Source organism: Myotis lucifugus, unplaced genomic scaffold (genome assembly GCF_000147115.1).
Source record: "Myotis lucifugus unplaced genomic scaffold, Myoluc2.0 scaffold_33, whole genome shotgun sequence".
Classification (NCBI taxonomy): Eukaryota; Metazoa; Chordata; class Mammalia; order Chiroptera; family Vespertilionidae; genus Myotis; species Myotis lucifugus.
The window spans coordinates 190,792-203,737 of record NW_005871081.1 but is presented as its reverse complement, the minus strand read 5'-3'; the positions used below and the strand labels follow the sequence as shown (position 1 = coordinate 203,737).

Genomic DNA, 12,946 nt, shown 5'->3' with positions numbered 1-12,946 from the left:
GGACGGTTCCACGCTGGGCAAGGTGTCGGGGGGCCGGGAGGGCGTGGAGATTGGCAGGAGGAGGTGGCGGGACAGGGTATCCGGGAGGCGAAGGGACCGGGATCCGGGAGGCGAAGGGACCGGGGTCTGGGCGGGCTCGGACTATTCCCCCCTAGTCTGGCCTCCGGGAGCCCCAGGATCCCTGCCTGGGAGCTCGGATCCAGGGCGTCCTCGCGCGGGCTCCCCTTGCACAGGTACCCTCTCCATGGTCGTGGGCAGGAGATCCATGGTCGTGGGCAGGAGATCCTCTCCCCGACCCGGCAGGTGTCATCAAAGGGGCCCTGTCCTTCGGAGGTTCCCTCACACCTCCTAGAGCCACACCGCAAGCTCCCCTGCCTGCGGAGCATCCGTTGGGAGGACAGGTGTGGGGACAGGCATCGTGGATGGGTGCTGTCTGGCCAGCGCTCCTCTGGGCCAGCGGTCCCCCAGCTCAGCCGTGGAAAGGACCTTGGCCCGAAGGGGTAAGGAAAAGAGGACTCCTGCAGTTTAAAAAAAGAGAGTGTCATTTTCTCATTCAGCTCCCAGGCTATTCTCACCACGTTTTTAACGTCTCCCCGTCTCCCCGTTGGCTCCTGTGTAGCACTAAACACTTAAATAGGACCCCGATGGAGGGTAGGGGGTGGGGAGGAACCTGGAGGAGACCTTTTTCTAGAGCAACTGCAGTCTGAACTTTACTGGAAACATCCCTGCCCAGGGACAGGTGGCCTGGTGTTGCCCCTAACAGACCGCACGTGAGCCCTGGCCAAGGAAGGGGTTAAGGTGACCGTGAGCTCACAGGCAGGATGTGCAGGGGATGGCCGTGGGAGGCTCCAGGATGCCTGGCCACCAAGTGGCAGGGCTGAGCCACAAAAATAGAAGTTCAGCCCCAGAGGCTGCTGGTGGTGGAGTGCCTGCAGCCCACTCCCGTGCAGGCAGGAGACCCCACTTGGCCGGTAAGTGTGGGGGTGGGGTGGGGACCCTTTGAGGAGCCCTCACACTGACTGGAGGGTCTTCTAATATGCAAATCGATGCACTGGCTGGCCCAAAGCTGGTTTTGAGACCTGAGTTCTCAGACCGACATGTCCCGAGTTCTGAGTTCTGCTTCAGGCTTCTCAGAGCAGCTGCCGCTGGAAGGGACCCCCGCCCTCCCCTCACACCTCTGGGGACAGGGGACAGTCCTGTCCTACAGCCCTCGGTGGGTGGAGAGGAGGATGAGTTGGTGAAACGGGACCCAGAGGAAGAGAGGGTTTTGGGCTCTATTTTAGGATCCCCTTCGATTTTCAGCTCCTCAGACTGTGGGCCCTGCAGCCCCCTCCCAAGCCCTGACTTCACAGTCTGGGCAGGAACCTGCCGGGGCAGAGATGGCCAACACTCCCGGTGCAGTGCTGGTCAGGAACACCAACGCCTCTGTGAACCTCAGTTTTGCTCTCTGTGAAATGGGGGTGACGCCTCCGCTGGCTGCCTCACAGAATTGTGAAAGCAAGTGATGGGTGTGAAGGGCTGCTGTAGAGAACTGCACCCAGGGGCTTGCAGCCGAGAGGGTGGGCTTGGGGCCCTGGGGGCTTAGTTACACTCTCTTTGTGTTACATACTCCCAATTTCTGGAGCGACTCTTTTTATTTTTTAAGAGTGGTAAAGGCAAAGTTTTCTTATAAGAGACCTGCAAGAACAGCGAGGAGGGGGGCAGTAATCTACCTTGTGAAGGTGCTGGGGCTGCAGGACGCTGTGCAGGGAGAACGTCGCTGTGTGAAACCCTCCTCCCTTCACCGCTGGGCTTTATTGCACTCATGTCCTAACCAGGTGGGCCAAGATCAGCTTTCTAGTTGACATGCTCCCTTTCGGAGGTTGAAGACTTTAAATCCGCTCTGGACATTTACCCGGGAAAGGCAGCATCTTGGTGACTCGCAGTGAAATTACAGTCACGTCAAAAGGAGAGGTCTCTGCCGCTGGGTTACATATTTAGTTGCCTTTTGTACCATGGGGGAAGCCTGAAATTGAAGCAGAGGAGACTGTAGTATCCTCAAGAATGTTTCTGATTGACAGCATTTGGCCCCCTCGTTAGTTGATGTGGTACGATTGTAAGAGGCTCCCGGTGAAGTCGTAGTTAGAAGTGTAATAGTAACAATCGTGTGAGACATGTCATGTTCTGGGTAAAGCTTTTTTTCTCTTAAATTCACTCCATTTCACCCTTTTGTCAGCTCCTGAGAACAGGGAGACTCTGGGCTGAGCTCGGAGGACACGCAGGTTCGTTTTCCTAGTGATCTTCAGGGGAGAGAGGCCTGCGGCTCCCTGCAGTCTCAGAGGCTGCTTCTTAGCATGCGGGCTCCTGGGCCCCGAGCCCTCCGAGCCTGGCCGAGGTGGCCTGGAGCCCGCACCTGAAGCAGGCCTGGTGATGGCAGTGACTTTTCTCCCTTGAAGAGGGCCGTGGAGGAGGGGGTGGGGGTGTCTTCGCCAAAACACCTGCAGCAAGAACTGCTTTGGGCTGAGCGCCTGCATTACCAAGGAGGCTGCGGGGAACTGGGTGGGGTTTGGCTGTGCAGTTGTTGAGGGTGGCTGGGAGAGGCCCACACAGCACCCCCTGAAGGACAGCACCCCCTCGAGGACTGCCCTGGTGCTTGCGGTGTCCTCGTGGGCTTTGAGCTGGCATCGCCTGTCTGTGGCACTTTCCCTTTGGGACAGCCACATAACCATGCTTCCTCCTGGCTTCCTCCACCAAAACTTTCAGAACTCCAGCCCATGACAGGCTACCAGACACTCCATGGTTACCATGAAGCCCTTGGACATCGGGAGGGCTGGACAGCTTGACTTTGTGGTCAGGGGCCTATCCTGAGTGTGACTCATCAAACATGGCAGCGCTCGTCAGCTCCAGAATCCGCAGGAAACCCAAGCCCTGCCCAGAACCTCCCAGTATCTCTTCCCGAGTTCTGAGTTCTGCTCCAGCCTCCTCGGATCAGCTGCCGCTGGAAGGGGCCACCGCCCTCTCCTCACACCTCTGGGGACAGGGGACGGTCCTGTCCTGCAGCCCCCGGTGGGTGGAGAGGAGGATGAGTTGGTGAAACGGGACCCATAGGGGAGAGGGTTTTCGGCATGGAGGGGGCGTGGAGCGACCGAGTCTCCATCTGCAGAGCCTGCCCCAGGCAGCCAGCCTTTGGTATTGCCAGGTGACCTGTTTGCTGGCTGTAACTCCCAGTTGGGGGCCATTCGGCCCAACCTCTTGAGAGAGTGAAGAGTATTTTTCAAATTACAGTGGCACCTCATTTCCCAAACTTAATTTGTTCCGGAAGGCTGTTTGGAAACAGAATCATTTTTTCCCATTAGAAATAATGTAAATCGAATTAATCTGTTCCAGAACCCCAAATGATTCCCTGTTTTAACGTTTCTTATATACAGTATATGTCTCTTGTACTATTTAATCTATAAATAAACACTTTAAAAACAAAAAGACATGAAACAAAAATGAAAATTCAACAAAAAGGAAATGTACAATAAAAAATGAAAATTTTACAATAATTATAAGCAGCAACAAAAGCAAAACACACACGAACATATCCATAGCACAGTATCCCGAGATTTTAACAGTGGTGAATGGACTCACATTCTCTCCTTGTTTGCCACCTGAGAGATGCATGACTCCTCATACAGGAATCAGCATGAAAGGGCTGTCAGGTTGAGAAGCGAATTGTTCGAGATGGGAGACGTTTGAGAAACGAGGTTCCACTTTACTAAATTGAAACAAAGATACAACTCTGAACAAATGTAATAAGAAAGTGGTGATGTGGATGCCAACGAGAGTACCAGCTGGCAAGCATTTAACAAATCGCAGTGTCTCCCTTCCCCCTTGTCGACTTCTTATTCAGAATTAAGGTTAGAGAAAGCATGCAGGGCCGGACTGACTCCTGCGGGAAAGGCCCCGCTCATGTCCACACAAAGGGGGTGTGCAAGGTGGGACCTGAGTGAGGGGGTGAAGAGAGGGGGTGGGGGTGAAGATGGAGATGGATGGAGGAGATGGAGCAGTGGGGAGGAGGAGATGACAGATAAGGGGGTGCAGGGAAAGCAGCTGGACCCCTCACATCTGGACACTGGCCTCTCCCTTCACCTTCAGCTCTTCCTTTTTAGTGAATGGTAAGACCACATTGTTAATATGGGCAACTCATTACTGAGAATGCATTTGTTACGAGTGCCACCAATGCAGCCGGTTGGGGTATTTCCATTTTAAATGCATTTTTCTAGTGTTCCTGCTTCACTTGAGAAGGAGCTGGAGCAGGCAGAGTCAGATTCTCACACGGATGCGATTGCTCCCTGTTAGTGCGAATATGGGCCCTGGTGGAACAGACCCCAGGCCTCCCTTCATCAAACTCTCCCAAGAGCCCTGTGACTGCGCCGTGAGCAGGAGCACTGCTTAGCCGGGATGTCGGCCTGTCTGTGTGCATGGGACTGTGGTCCAGGTACAGACCGGCTCTCCCAGGGCTCGTGCTCCTTGAGGGTGGGGGCTGCCCTGATGGCTGTGCCCTGAGCACCCAGGGGACCACACGGGGATGCAGGGATGTCGGCGGGGCAGGTAGACGAGCCGATGAAGCTAGTTGACCTGGATCTCCCACTGTGCCTGGCCAAGTCCCGGCTACCCAGTGGCCGAGTTCTACCTGTGTGCTGTGTGGGAAAGGCCTAGGCTCTAGAGCAGCGGTTCTCAACCTGTGGGTCGCGACCCCTTTGGGGTCGCCTAAGACCATCGGAAAACACATATATAATTACATATTGCTTTTGTGATTAATCACTATGCTTTAATTATGTTCAATTTGTAACAATGAAAATACATCCTGCATATCAGATATTTACATTACGATTCATAACAGTAGCAAAATTACAGTTATGAAGTAGCAACAAAAATAATTTTATGGTTGGGGGTCACCAGAACATGAGGAACTGTATTAAAGGGTCGTGGCATTAGGAAGGCTGAGAACCACTGCTCTAGAGAGAGACAAAGACCAGCCTTGGGCCTACTGTCATTTTACCGCAGTCCGAGTGGCTTAGCATGGCTGTTTTTCAGTCGGACACAGAATACCCGAAGGGCATGGCCACGGTTTGCTGCTCTGTGGTTATGCCAGTCTTGAAGTTGTTAAAGCGAACAGATGTCAATGACAGGCGAGGTTGGTCTGACATCTGGACTTGTGCTCTGGGCTCCCAGGGTTACAGGAGCTGTGGAAAACCCACTGTGCCTGTGTCTGCCTGTGTGTTTCAGGGTTGTTTTGAGCATGACATTCTTGACTCTTGGGAATACTGTTGTCCCAAACAGCTGAAAAATAAAAATCCTAGTGGGAGGCGGGAGCCTTGGGCAGAAGTCCCGCCCTCCCCAGGCCCTGGGCACCAGCTGTCCTCAGCAAAACCCAGCAGTCTCAGGTGCCCAGGCTGGCCTGCCAGGGAGGGGAGGCCTTCTGGACCTTGTCCTGGCCCAGTGGGGGATGGCCTCCCCAGCAAGTCAGGTGAAGGGCGCGTTTGTTCTGTTTTTCAGAACAAACTAAATTAAAACCAAACCTTGGATCTTCTCAATCCTATCTTGAGACCGAGTGAACACTGATACTTGTAAAATCTTGCCGAATAGAGGACAGAAACAGCCGGAACCTTTCTTGGGTTGCTAGAAGAGCTCAGATTATGGACAGCTCTCTCGGGACCTGGGGGAGATCCTGGGCAGTGGGCACAGAAGAGCCTTTTCTTGGTCCTTCTGCAGGTTTAAGATCACCATCAGCCTGCTGGTGTTTGAAATTCTCCCAGTAGAATCTAGAACAGTGGTTCTCAACCTTCCTAATGCCTCGACCCTTTAATACAGTTGCACCAATTTTATGGTGACCCCAACCATAAAATTATTTTCGTTGCTACTTCATAACTGTAATTTTGCTACTGTTATGAATTGTAATGTAAATATCTGATATGCAGGATGTATTTTCATTGTTACAAATTGAACATAATTAAAGCATAGTGATTAATCACAAAAGCAATATGTAATTATATATGTGTTTTCCGATGGTCTTAGGCGACCCCTGTGAAAGGGTCGTTCGACCCCCAAAGGGGTCGCGACCCACAGGTTGAGAACTGCTGAAATAGAAGGAAACAGGACAAATCAGTATTTTCTCTTGTTGTTATTGTTTTAAATCAGAGAACTCTTCCTCTTTTTTAAAAAAAATATATTTTTATTGATTTCAGAGAGGAAGAAAGAGGGAGAAAGAGCTAGAAACATCAATGATGAGAGAGAATCATTAATTGGCTGCTTCCTGCACGCCCCTTCTGGGGATCAAGCCCGTAACCCGGGCGTGTGCCCTTGACCAGAATCGAACCCAGGACCCTTCAGTCCACAGGCTGACACTCTATCCCAGGGGTGGGCAACCTTTTTGTGAGTGCGTGCCAAAACCAGCAAAATCTCTGACTCAAAATTCTTCTGCGTGCCAACCCTAATTTTTTGAGAACATGTTACGCCTACTTGATATCTCTTAAGGTGTACGTATGTGAAGAACCTTGAAGAAATAATAAAATTTATTTACACAGTACATGATGATGAAAAATACATTTATTTTTTAATGTATACATGTACACTGATAGTCCGACAGAAAACTTTATGACTCCGTTTGATATTATCAGTGGGACTTTTGCTGCTGCATCACTGATGACAGAGATTTTACATCAGGTTTATATTTCGTGACCTTCAGAGATATGCATGAGCTACTACTTTGATCCGTCAGGCTACTCCTATTATGAGACTTAACAAAATTCATCACTGAGAACAAAGATTCACCAGCGTATGTGGATGAAACCAAAACACTGGTCGGATCTAGGAAGGCAGGGAGAGTTAAGGCAGAGGCATAGAAATTGCTCTTCCCCTCTCTCGTCAATCCATGTCTATGGTCTTTAAGATAACTTGTTATGTTAAATTATTTATTTATCTAAGATGCACCTACACTGAATTTATCTGAAAAATTTAAAAAAGTCGATATTAAGAAAAAAATTGTAAATGGAAGATTATAAGAGAGGGTTTCGTGTGCCAGCAAAAGTTACTGGCGTGCCATGTTTGGCACGCATGCCAGGGGTTGCCCACCCCTGCTCTATCCACTGAGCCAAACCAGCTAGGGCCTTTTCCTCTTTTTTAATGTCAACCCTAGATTTAAGCAATGGGAAGTCTTTGGCTGTGCTTGACAGTCTGTGCCCTTCCTAGAGCACCAGGTATGGTCTGATCTTCTCTGAAAGATGAAGCAAGGACCAAGGACAAGTGACAAATGCCGAGGCGCGAGGTCCTGCCAGAGGAGAGTGGGTGTGGCATGTGGCTCATCTTCTTGGTGAAGGTTCCTGGTGGTGGTGTTGTGCAAAGACGTTTAAGGAACAAGGTTATAAGGATCTGGAAGACATTCCTGGACAAGAGACACGAACGATGCATATGGGAAACAAACAAGTTATTGACCACCAACAGCATTAATAAAAACAAAGGGGCGGGCGGATCTTACAGGACAGGCAGTGAAGCCCCAGGGAACTGTGTTTTGGCAGGAAGAGGAGGGGGTGGGAGAAACATGATATCTTCTTGTTAGGGACAGGTGTGGAATTGGTGACACCCCAAAGGGTTTGGGGTCTGAACTGTGTGTCCCCACCTCCCCCCGGTCTTGTGGTGGCTCCTTCCTCTCTGGAATGATCACTGAGACTCTGTCGCAGTTGTCACGTAGGCGGCATATTGGAACCCCTCCTCCCCCAAGGCCGGCCGGCATTGGGGGAGCTTATGAAGCTTCCTATGTGTCCAGAGGGTGGCCAGACCTGCGAGCCTCGCTGAGCGCGAGCAGCCATCCTGTGGCCAGGGACCTGGGGAACCTTGTTGGACGGAGTGACCAGGGCCTGTCTGGGACAGCAGGGCGTCCTCCACGGACTGATGCAGAACAGTGGCCATGGGCAGGCCCCAGTCTCTAATCTCCCAGCGTTCTCCTGGAAGGGGCAGGAAGGGTTTCCCTGGGGGGTCCTTGAGGCAGGGACTAAAGTAAACCGGAAGTGGATAAAGCAGACTGTAAAGCAGTAAAATGAAAGGTGAGATTGTGGAGCCACAAGTCAAATTTATTCAAGTCCAATTATTTACGCCTTTATTCTTAAAGAAGGGACCCTGCCAGTATGAAGCCAACAGGAGGAAATAGTAATGAACCATAAATATTCTAAAACACTACGTCTGAAGAAGTGTAGTTAGTAATTACCTAATAAAGGTGAATTGTTTGCCCAGCAAAGGATTTCAGATGGCTTCTGTTTGAGATACAGTTACTAGTTGTCTCTTTAAATTCAAGATTGCTTCTAAAACAACCTGATTTATGTTTCTCTGCCAAATTTTCACTGGAGGAATAAGATTTTACTGTTTGTTCTGGAACGCTGAGGACATTCTTTACTTAGAGGATTTAAAATGTTCTTAAGTAACCTGAATAAGCCGTCGGCATGGTTTTGAAAGTTCGCCAGTTCAGTGAAATAGTCTGTGACATTGAAACCAGGAGAACCAGGGGTTTTTATATCCTTGAAACTAGAGCCTAAATGTCAAGGGGAAAAAAAATCTAGGTTTTGCTTTCTCTTAAACAGCAGAAGTAAATTTTTGTTTATGTAACCCTTTATTTCACTTCAATATTATAAAAGAAGCTTGCTTGGTAAACTGAACATTGATAGATATTCATTGGAAAAGAATGAATTTAATTTTTTAGAAATATGTTGTTAATGACTTTAGAGAGAGAGGAAGGGAAAAGAAAGGAGAGAGAGAGAGAGAGAGAGAGAGAGAGAGAGGGAGAGATGAGAGAGAGAGAAAAACATCAATATGAGAGAGAAACATTGATGGGCTGCCTCCTGCACACCCCCTACTGGGAAATGAACCGGTGACTTATTGGTGCATGGGTCAGCACTCAACCACTGAGCCAGACTGGCCAGGGCAAGAATGAATTTAATCTTAAACATACTATATCCATTTCAGAATAAACTTTGCTAAAGGCTGTATCTAGTTATTTGGGCTTTGTTCAAAGAAATACCTCAGATGTGTATTGGCAGCGTGACCTCGTTTTCCTTTTAAAATTTGTTTTCCACCCTGCAGACCGATGTTTGACTGTTGGAGATTTATCCTGTGCAAGAAAACGGGAAGCAAGGACTGTTCTTCCCCGCGAGGATCCAATGAGGCCCAAACGGAAGAAAGTGACCATCAGATTGATGTATCTGACGTCATCAGGCTTGTTCAAGATCAACTAGAGGGGACAGCTACAGGTAGAGGCCGGTTTTAAACTTTATTTTGATCTGGAAGCTCTTGCTACTAATCGGACCCAAAAGCCTTGTCCTTAGCTATTCTGGTCTTTGTAGGAGGCGGATGGGTTTTAGATCTGGGAGAACAGTTGACACATGGTTTCACTGGTCATATGCTGGGGGCGGGCAAACCGAGTTCAGGCAGCTGCTAGCTGACACACCTAGGTGAGGATATCTCAAGATGTTTGTTCATTTGCCTTTCTGGTGCTTATTTCAATTAACATTTTTAAATGAGGTTGGCTCCAGTGAGAGATCATGAGAAATGTCTATTTAGGTTTCAAACGAAACACTGTGCCCCTAAAGGGAACTACTCCCAGCCTTTGCTTCACTTTTCAAAAACACAAGAGCTTTTGTTTAAATGTGTTGTGCTGTCGTATTGAGAGGGTGCGGAAGCTTTTGCCAGTCACCAAATCAGTGACCCCGCCCTAACGACAGAATGAGCAGCACACACCGTGGGGAGAGGACCACACTCCTCAAGGCTCAGTCTGACCCCTTCATCCTCGCCTGGGGATGCTTTTCTCCTTGTTTCTGGCTAATCTGAGGGTTTGCATGCATTTCTTAATGGAAGGAAGTGATGGCTCCCCGTTTTTAGTGTTGCCTGCGTTTAATTATGTGTTACCATTTTCCCGCAAACTAACTCCACAAGTACCATTTTCACTAGACAAGGCAACACTGTCACTGACTACCGAAGGGGAAGGCGTGAATCCGAGCCAACAGCTAGAGCAGCTGTGGGCAAACTACGGCCCGCGGGCCGGATCCGGCCCGTTTGAAATGAATAAAACTAAAAAAAAAAAAAGACCGTACCCTTTTATGTAATGATGTTTACTTTGAATTTATATTAGTTCACACAAACACTCCATCCATGCTTTTGTTCCGGCCCTCCGGTCCAGTTTAAGAACCCATTGTGGCCCTCGAGTCAAAAAGTTTGCCCACCCCTGAGCTAGAGGCTCATCTGAGCACTTTTAAAAAATATATTTTTATTGATTTCAGAGAGGAAGGGAGAGGGAGAGAGAGATAGAAACATCAAGGATGAGAGAGAATCATTGATCGGCTGCCTCCAGCACGCCCCCCTACTGGGGATGGAGCCCACAACCCGAGCATGAGCCCTGAACAGGAATCGAACCATGACCTCCTGGTTCATAGGTCATCGCTCAACCACTGAGTCACTCTGATAACACTTCCTAGTGTTCTAAATCCGGAGCTTTCTCGACCTGGCGCTAGGCTGGCATTCGCCATAATCAGCCTGCACTGTTGGACTTGTTGGGCACAGCTAAGACTGTGTTGCTGTCCCCTGGCCACCCTCTCAGGGCTGTGTCCCGGGTTTCCATCCTGTTACAGGTGTGCATGGCTAAGGGTCACAGCTGGATGTCTGGCATTCTCATGTGTGCTCCTGTGGGGGAACTTGTAAATGTCCCCGGACCCAGCGGTTCTGAGCCACAATTCTGCTGATGGACTCTTGCACTTGTAAACATGGTTGGCTATTTGAACTTGGCTGGCTGAGAGGTTGAATTCCAGTGTGGTCCCCCCCCCTCACGCCCCCCCCTCCACACACACACAGCATCTGTGTTTAGTTTTGCAGGTTTAAAACTTGATTTTTGTCACTTCCCTGGTCAGTGATGGTTTGCAAACGAGAGGCTGAAACCTAAAACTTTGTTTGTCTTCCTGTGATGGGAGCGCCTCATCTTTCCAACAAGTTTTCTTACTTACTGCCCAGGTGCAGTTCCGGTTCTCTGATATGTACCCACGTGAGGAATAAAGTGGGTAGTGAGATGGTCACTTCTTGGGAGAGGGAAGGGAGGAGAGGGCCGCTGGGAAGATGCTGCCCCAGGCCTGCGGCTTCTGCTCTGGGAAAAGGACTTAGAAAGGAGGCACGCTTCCTCCTCGGCGAGAGGACGACTTCGAGCAGTGGTTCTCACCCTTGGCTGCCCAGAAATCAGGATTTTAAAAAGATTCCCAGGTGATTCTAATGTGCAGCCGAGGTTGAGAACCACTGACTTGGAGGGTCCAGATCCCATTTATCATTAGCTTTTATGGCTGGAAGGTGACTAGTCTTTCAGTGCTCAGCATGGCTGCACATTAACTGCCCGTAACCACTCAGAGCCCGGCAGTGGTCGGCTTCCAGGCCCCAGTGACCCTGCCGTGTCTTGGTTTGAGGGCTGGGATGGGGTTGACCTGTGCGGAAATGGAGACCCTCTATCACCAACCTGACTGCCTGAATCGTTTCCTGGTGTAACCGAGTCTCCCTAGCTGAGCAGCACGAGGTGCCTGTGCGGTGATGAGCAACACGACTCAGAGCGGAACGCCAGGTTCAAATTCCAGTGTGTCCCGTTGTCACTCTTCAGCCCCACGAGCGTGCGCGAGGGGTGGACCCTCCTCTCCGTCATGTGGGCAACGGCGGCACCATGCCAGTGGGGGCTGTAAGGGTCCTGTGAGAGCAAGGTGTGCCCGACAGTGATGCTCAGAGCTGTGTCCCAGAACGTGTCTCTACTCTGAGTAACATCGCCGTCCTGTGATTTCTTCTCTCTCCCCTAACCTGCAGAACCCTTATAGAGCTACACACACGTGCTCGTATGCACACATGGGCTTATGTGCACGCGCATGGGCACGTATACACGGTACCTTTTAGCAAGGGGAGCTTTAAAGCTTGACGGCTCTCCAGATTTCTAGCTCTCCGGATTCTACACGGTGCTTTCGTACGTAGACACCAGATCTGTGTGAGCAACCACCACCGTTCTTGCCTTAGCAGGAGTGAACGTTGGCATCTGTTCCCATCTGCCTCTGTCTCACACATGCCCGCATCACCCATTGAACAGGGTAGGTGACCCCATGTCCGTGGTGCCCGCAGTCCTGTGCAGCAGGGTTTCGGCTTGCCTTCCTGTTCCTCCAGGAGATGTCTCACCAAACCAGTTACCAGTCAGGCAAGGAAGCATTTGTCTGGGAACATTTTGTTCATCGTAAGACTTGAGCGTGGGAGATCCAGAAGATGTGCTTATAATGATGAGCAGCTTCCTTGCCCCAGCAGAGGTGAAGGGCAGAACCAGTGCCAGTGGCTGTGACGGCCTGTCAGCTGGCACAGGTGAGCGCTCCTGTTTTTAGAATGTCATTGTCGTGCTTGTTCACTCTTTTAAAAGGTTTGTGGGGCCCTAACCGGTTTGGCTCAGTGGATAGAGTGTCGACCTGTGGACTGAAGGATCCCAGGTTCGATTCCAGTCAAGGGCATGTACCTTGGTTGCGGGCACATCCCCAGTGGGAGGTGTGCAGGAGGCAGCTGATCGATGTTTCTCTCTTATCAATGTTTCTAATTCTCTATCCTTCTCCCTTCCTCTCTGTAAAAAAAAACCACCAATAAAAAAATATATATAATTAAAAAAAAAAGGTTTGTGGGTTCTAATTGGTTAATGATGCCAACCTTCTCCCTCCCCCCCAACAATTTCTTGAGTGTCTTAAACAAGTACTGGCACAGCTTTGTGTGTATGGCCGGGGGTTGGGGGGGTGGGGTGGGGGGGACACAATTAAAATGCAGTCCCTGACTTGGACTTAAAGTAAATAGAGACCATCTGAAATATTAGGCTCAATCATGAGGTTGCCACTGTGCAAGTCAAAAACCTTTGAATATTGGTAACTTCATGTGGCTGAACAAAAGGCCT

General features: G+C 49.9%; 1 protein-coding gene across 2 annotated transcripts in view; it reads left to right on the top strand.

Moving 5' to 3' along the window:
* The first annotated feature begins 9,100 nt into the window (after positions 1-9,100).
* The window catches only part of MCF2L (MCF.2 cell line derived transforming sequence like), a 164,330-nt gene continuing 160,484 nt past the window's right edge, over positions 9,101-12,946 (top strand). Inside the window, exon 1 of one of the 2 annotated variants that reach the window (XM_023752445.1) lies at positions 9,101-9,263. In XM_023752445.1, coding sequence (XP_023608213.1) covers positions 9,101-9,263 — 163 coding nt within the window. The remainder of the gene's footprint in view (positions 9,264-12,946) is intronic. The other variant, XM_023752448.1, reaches the window with a different exon arrangement.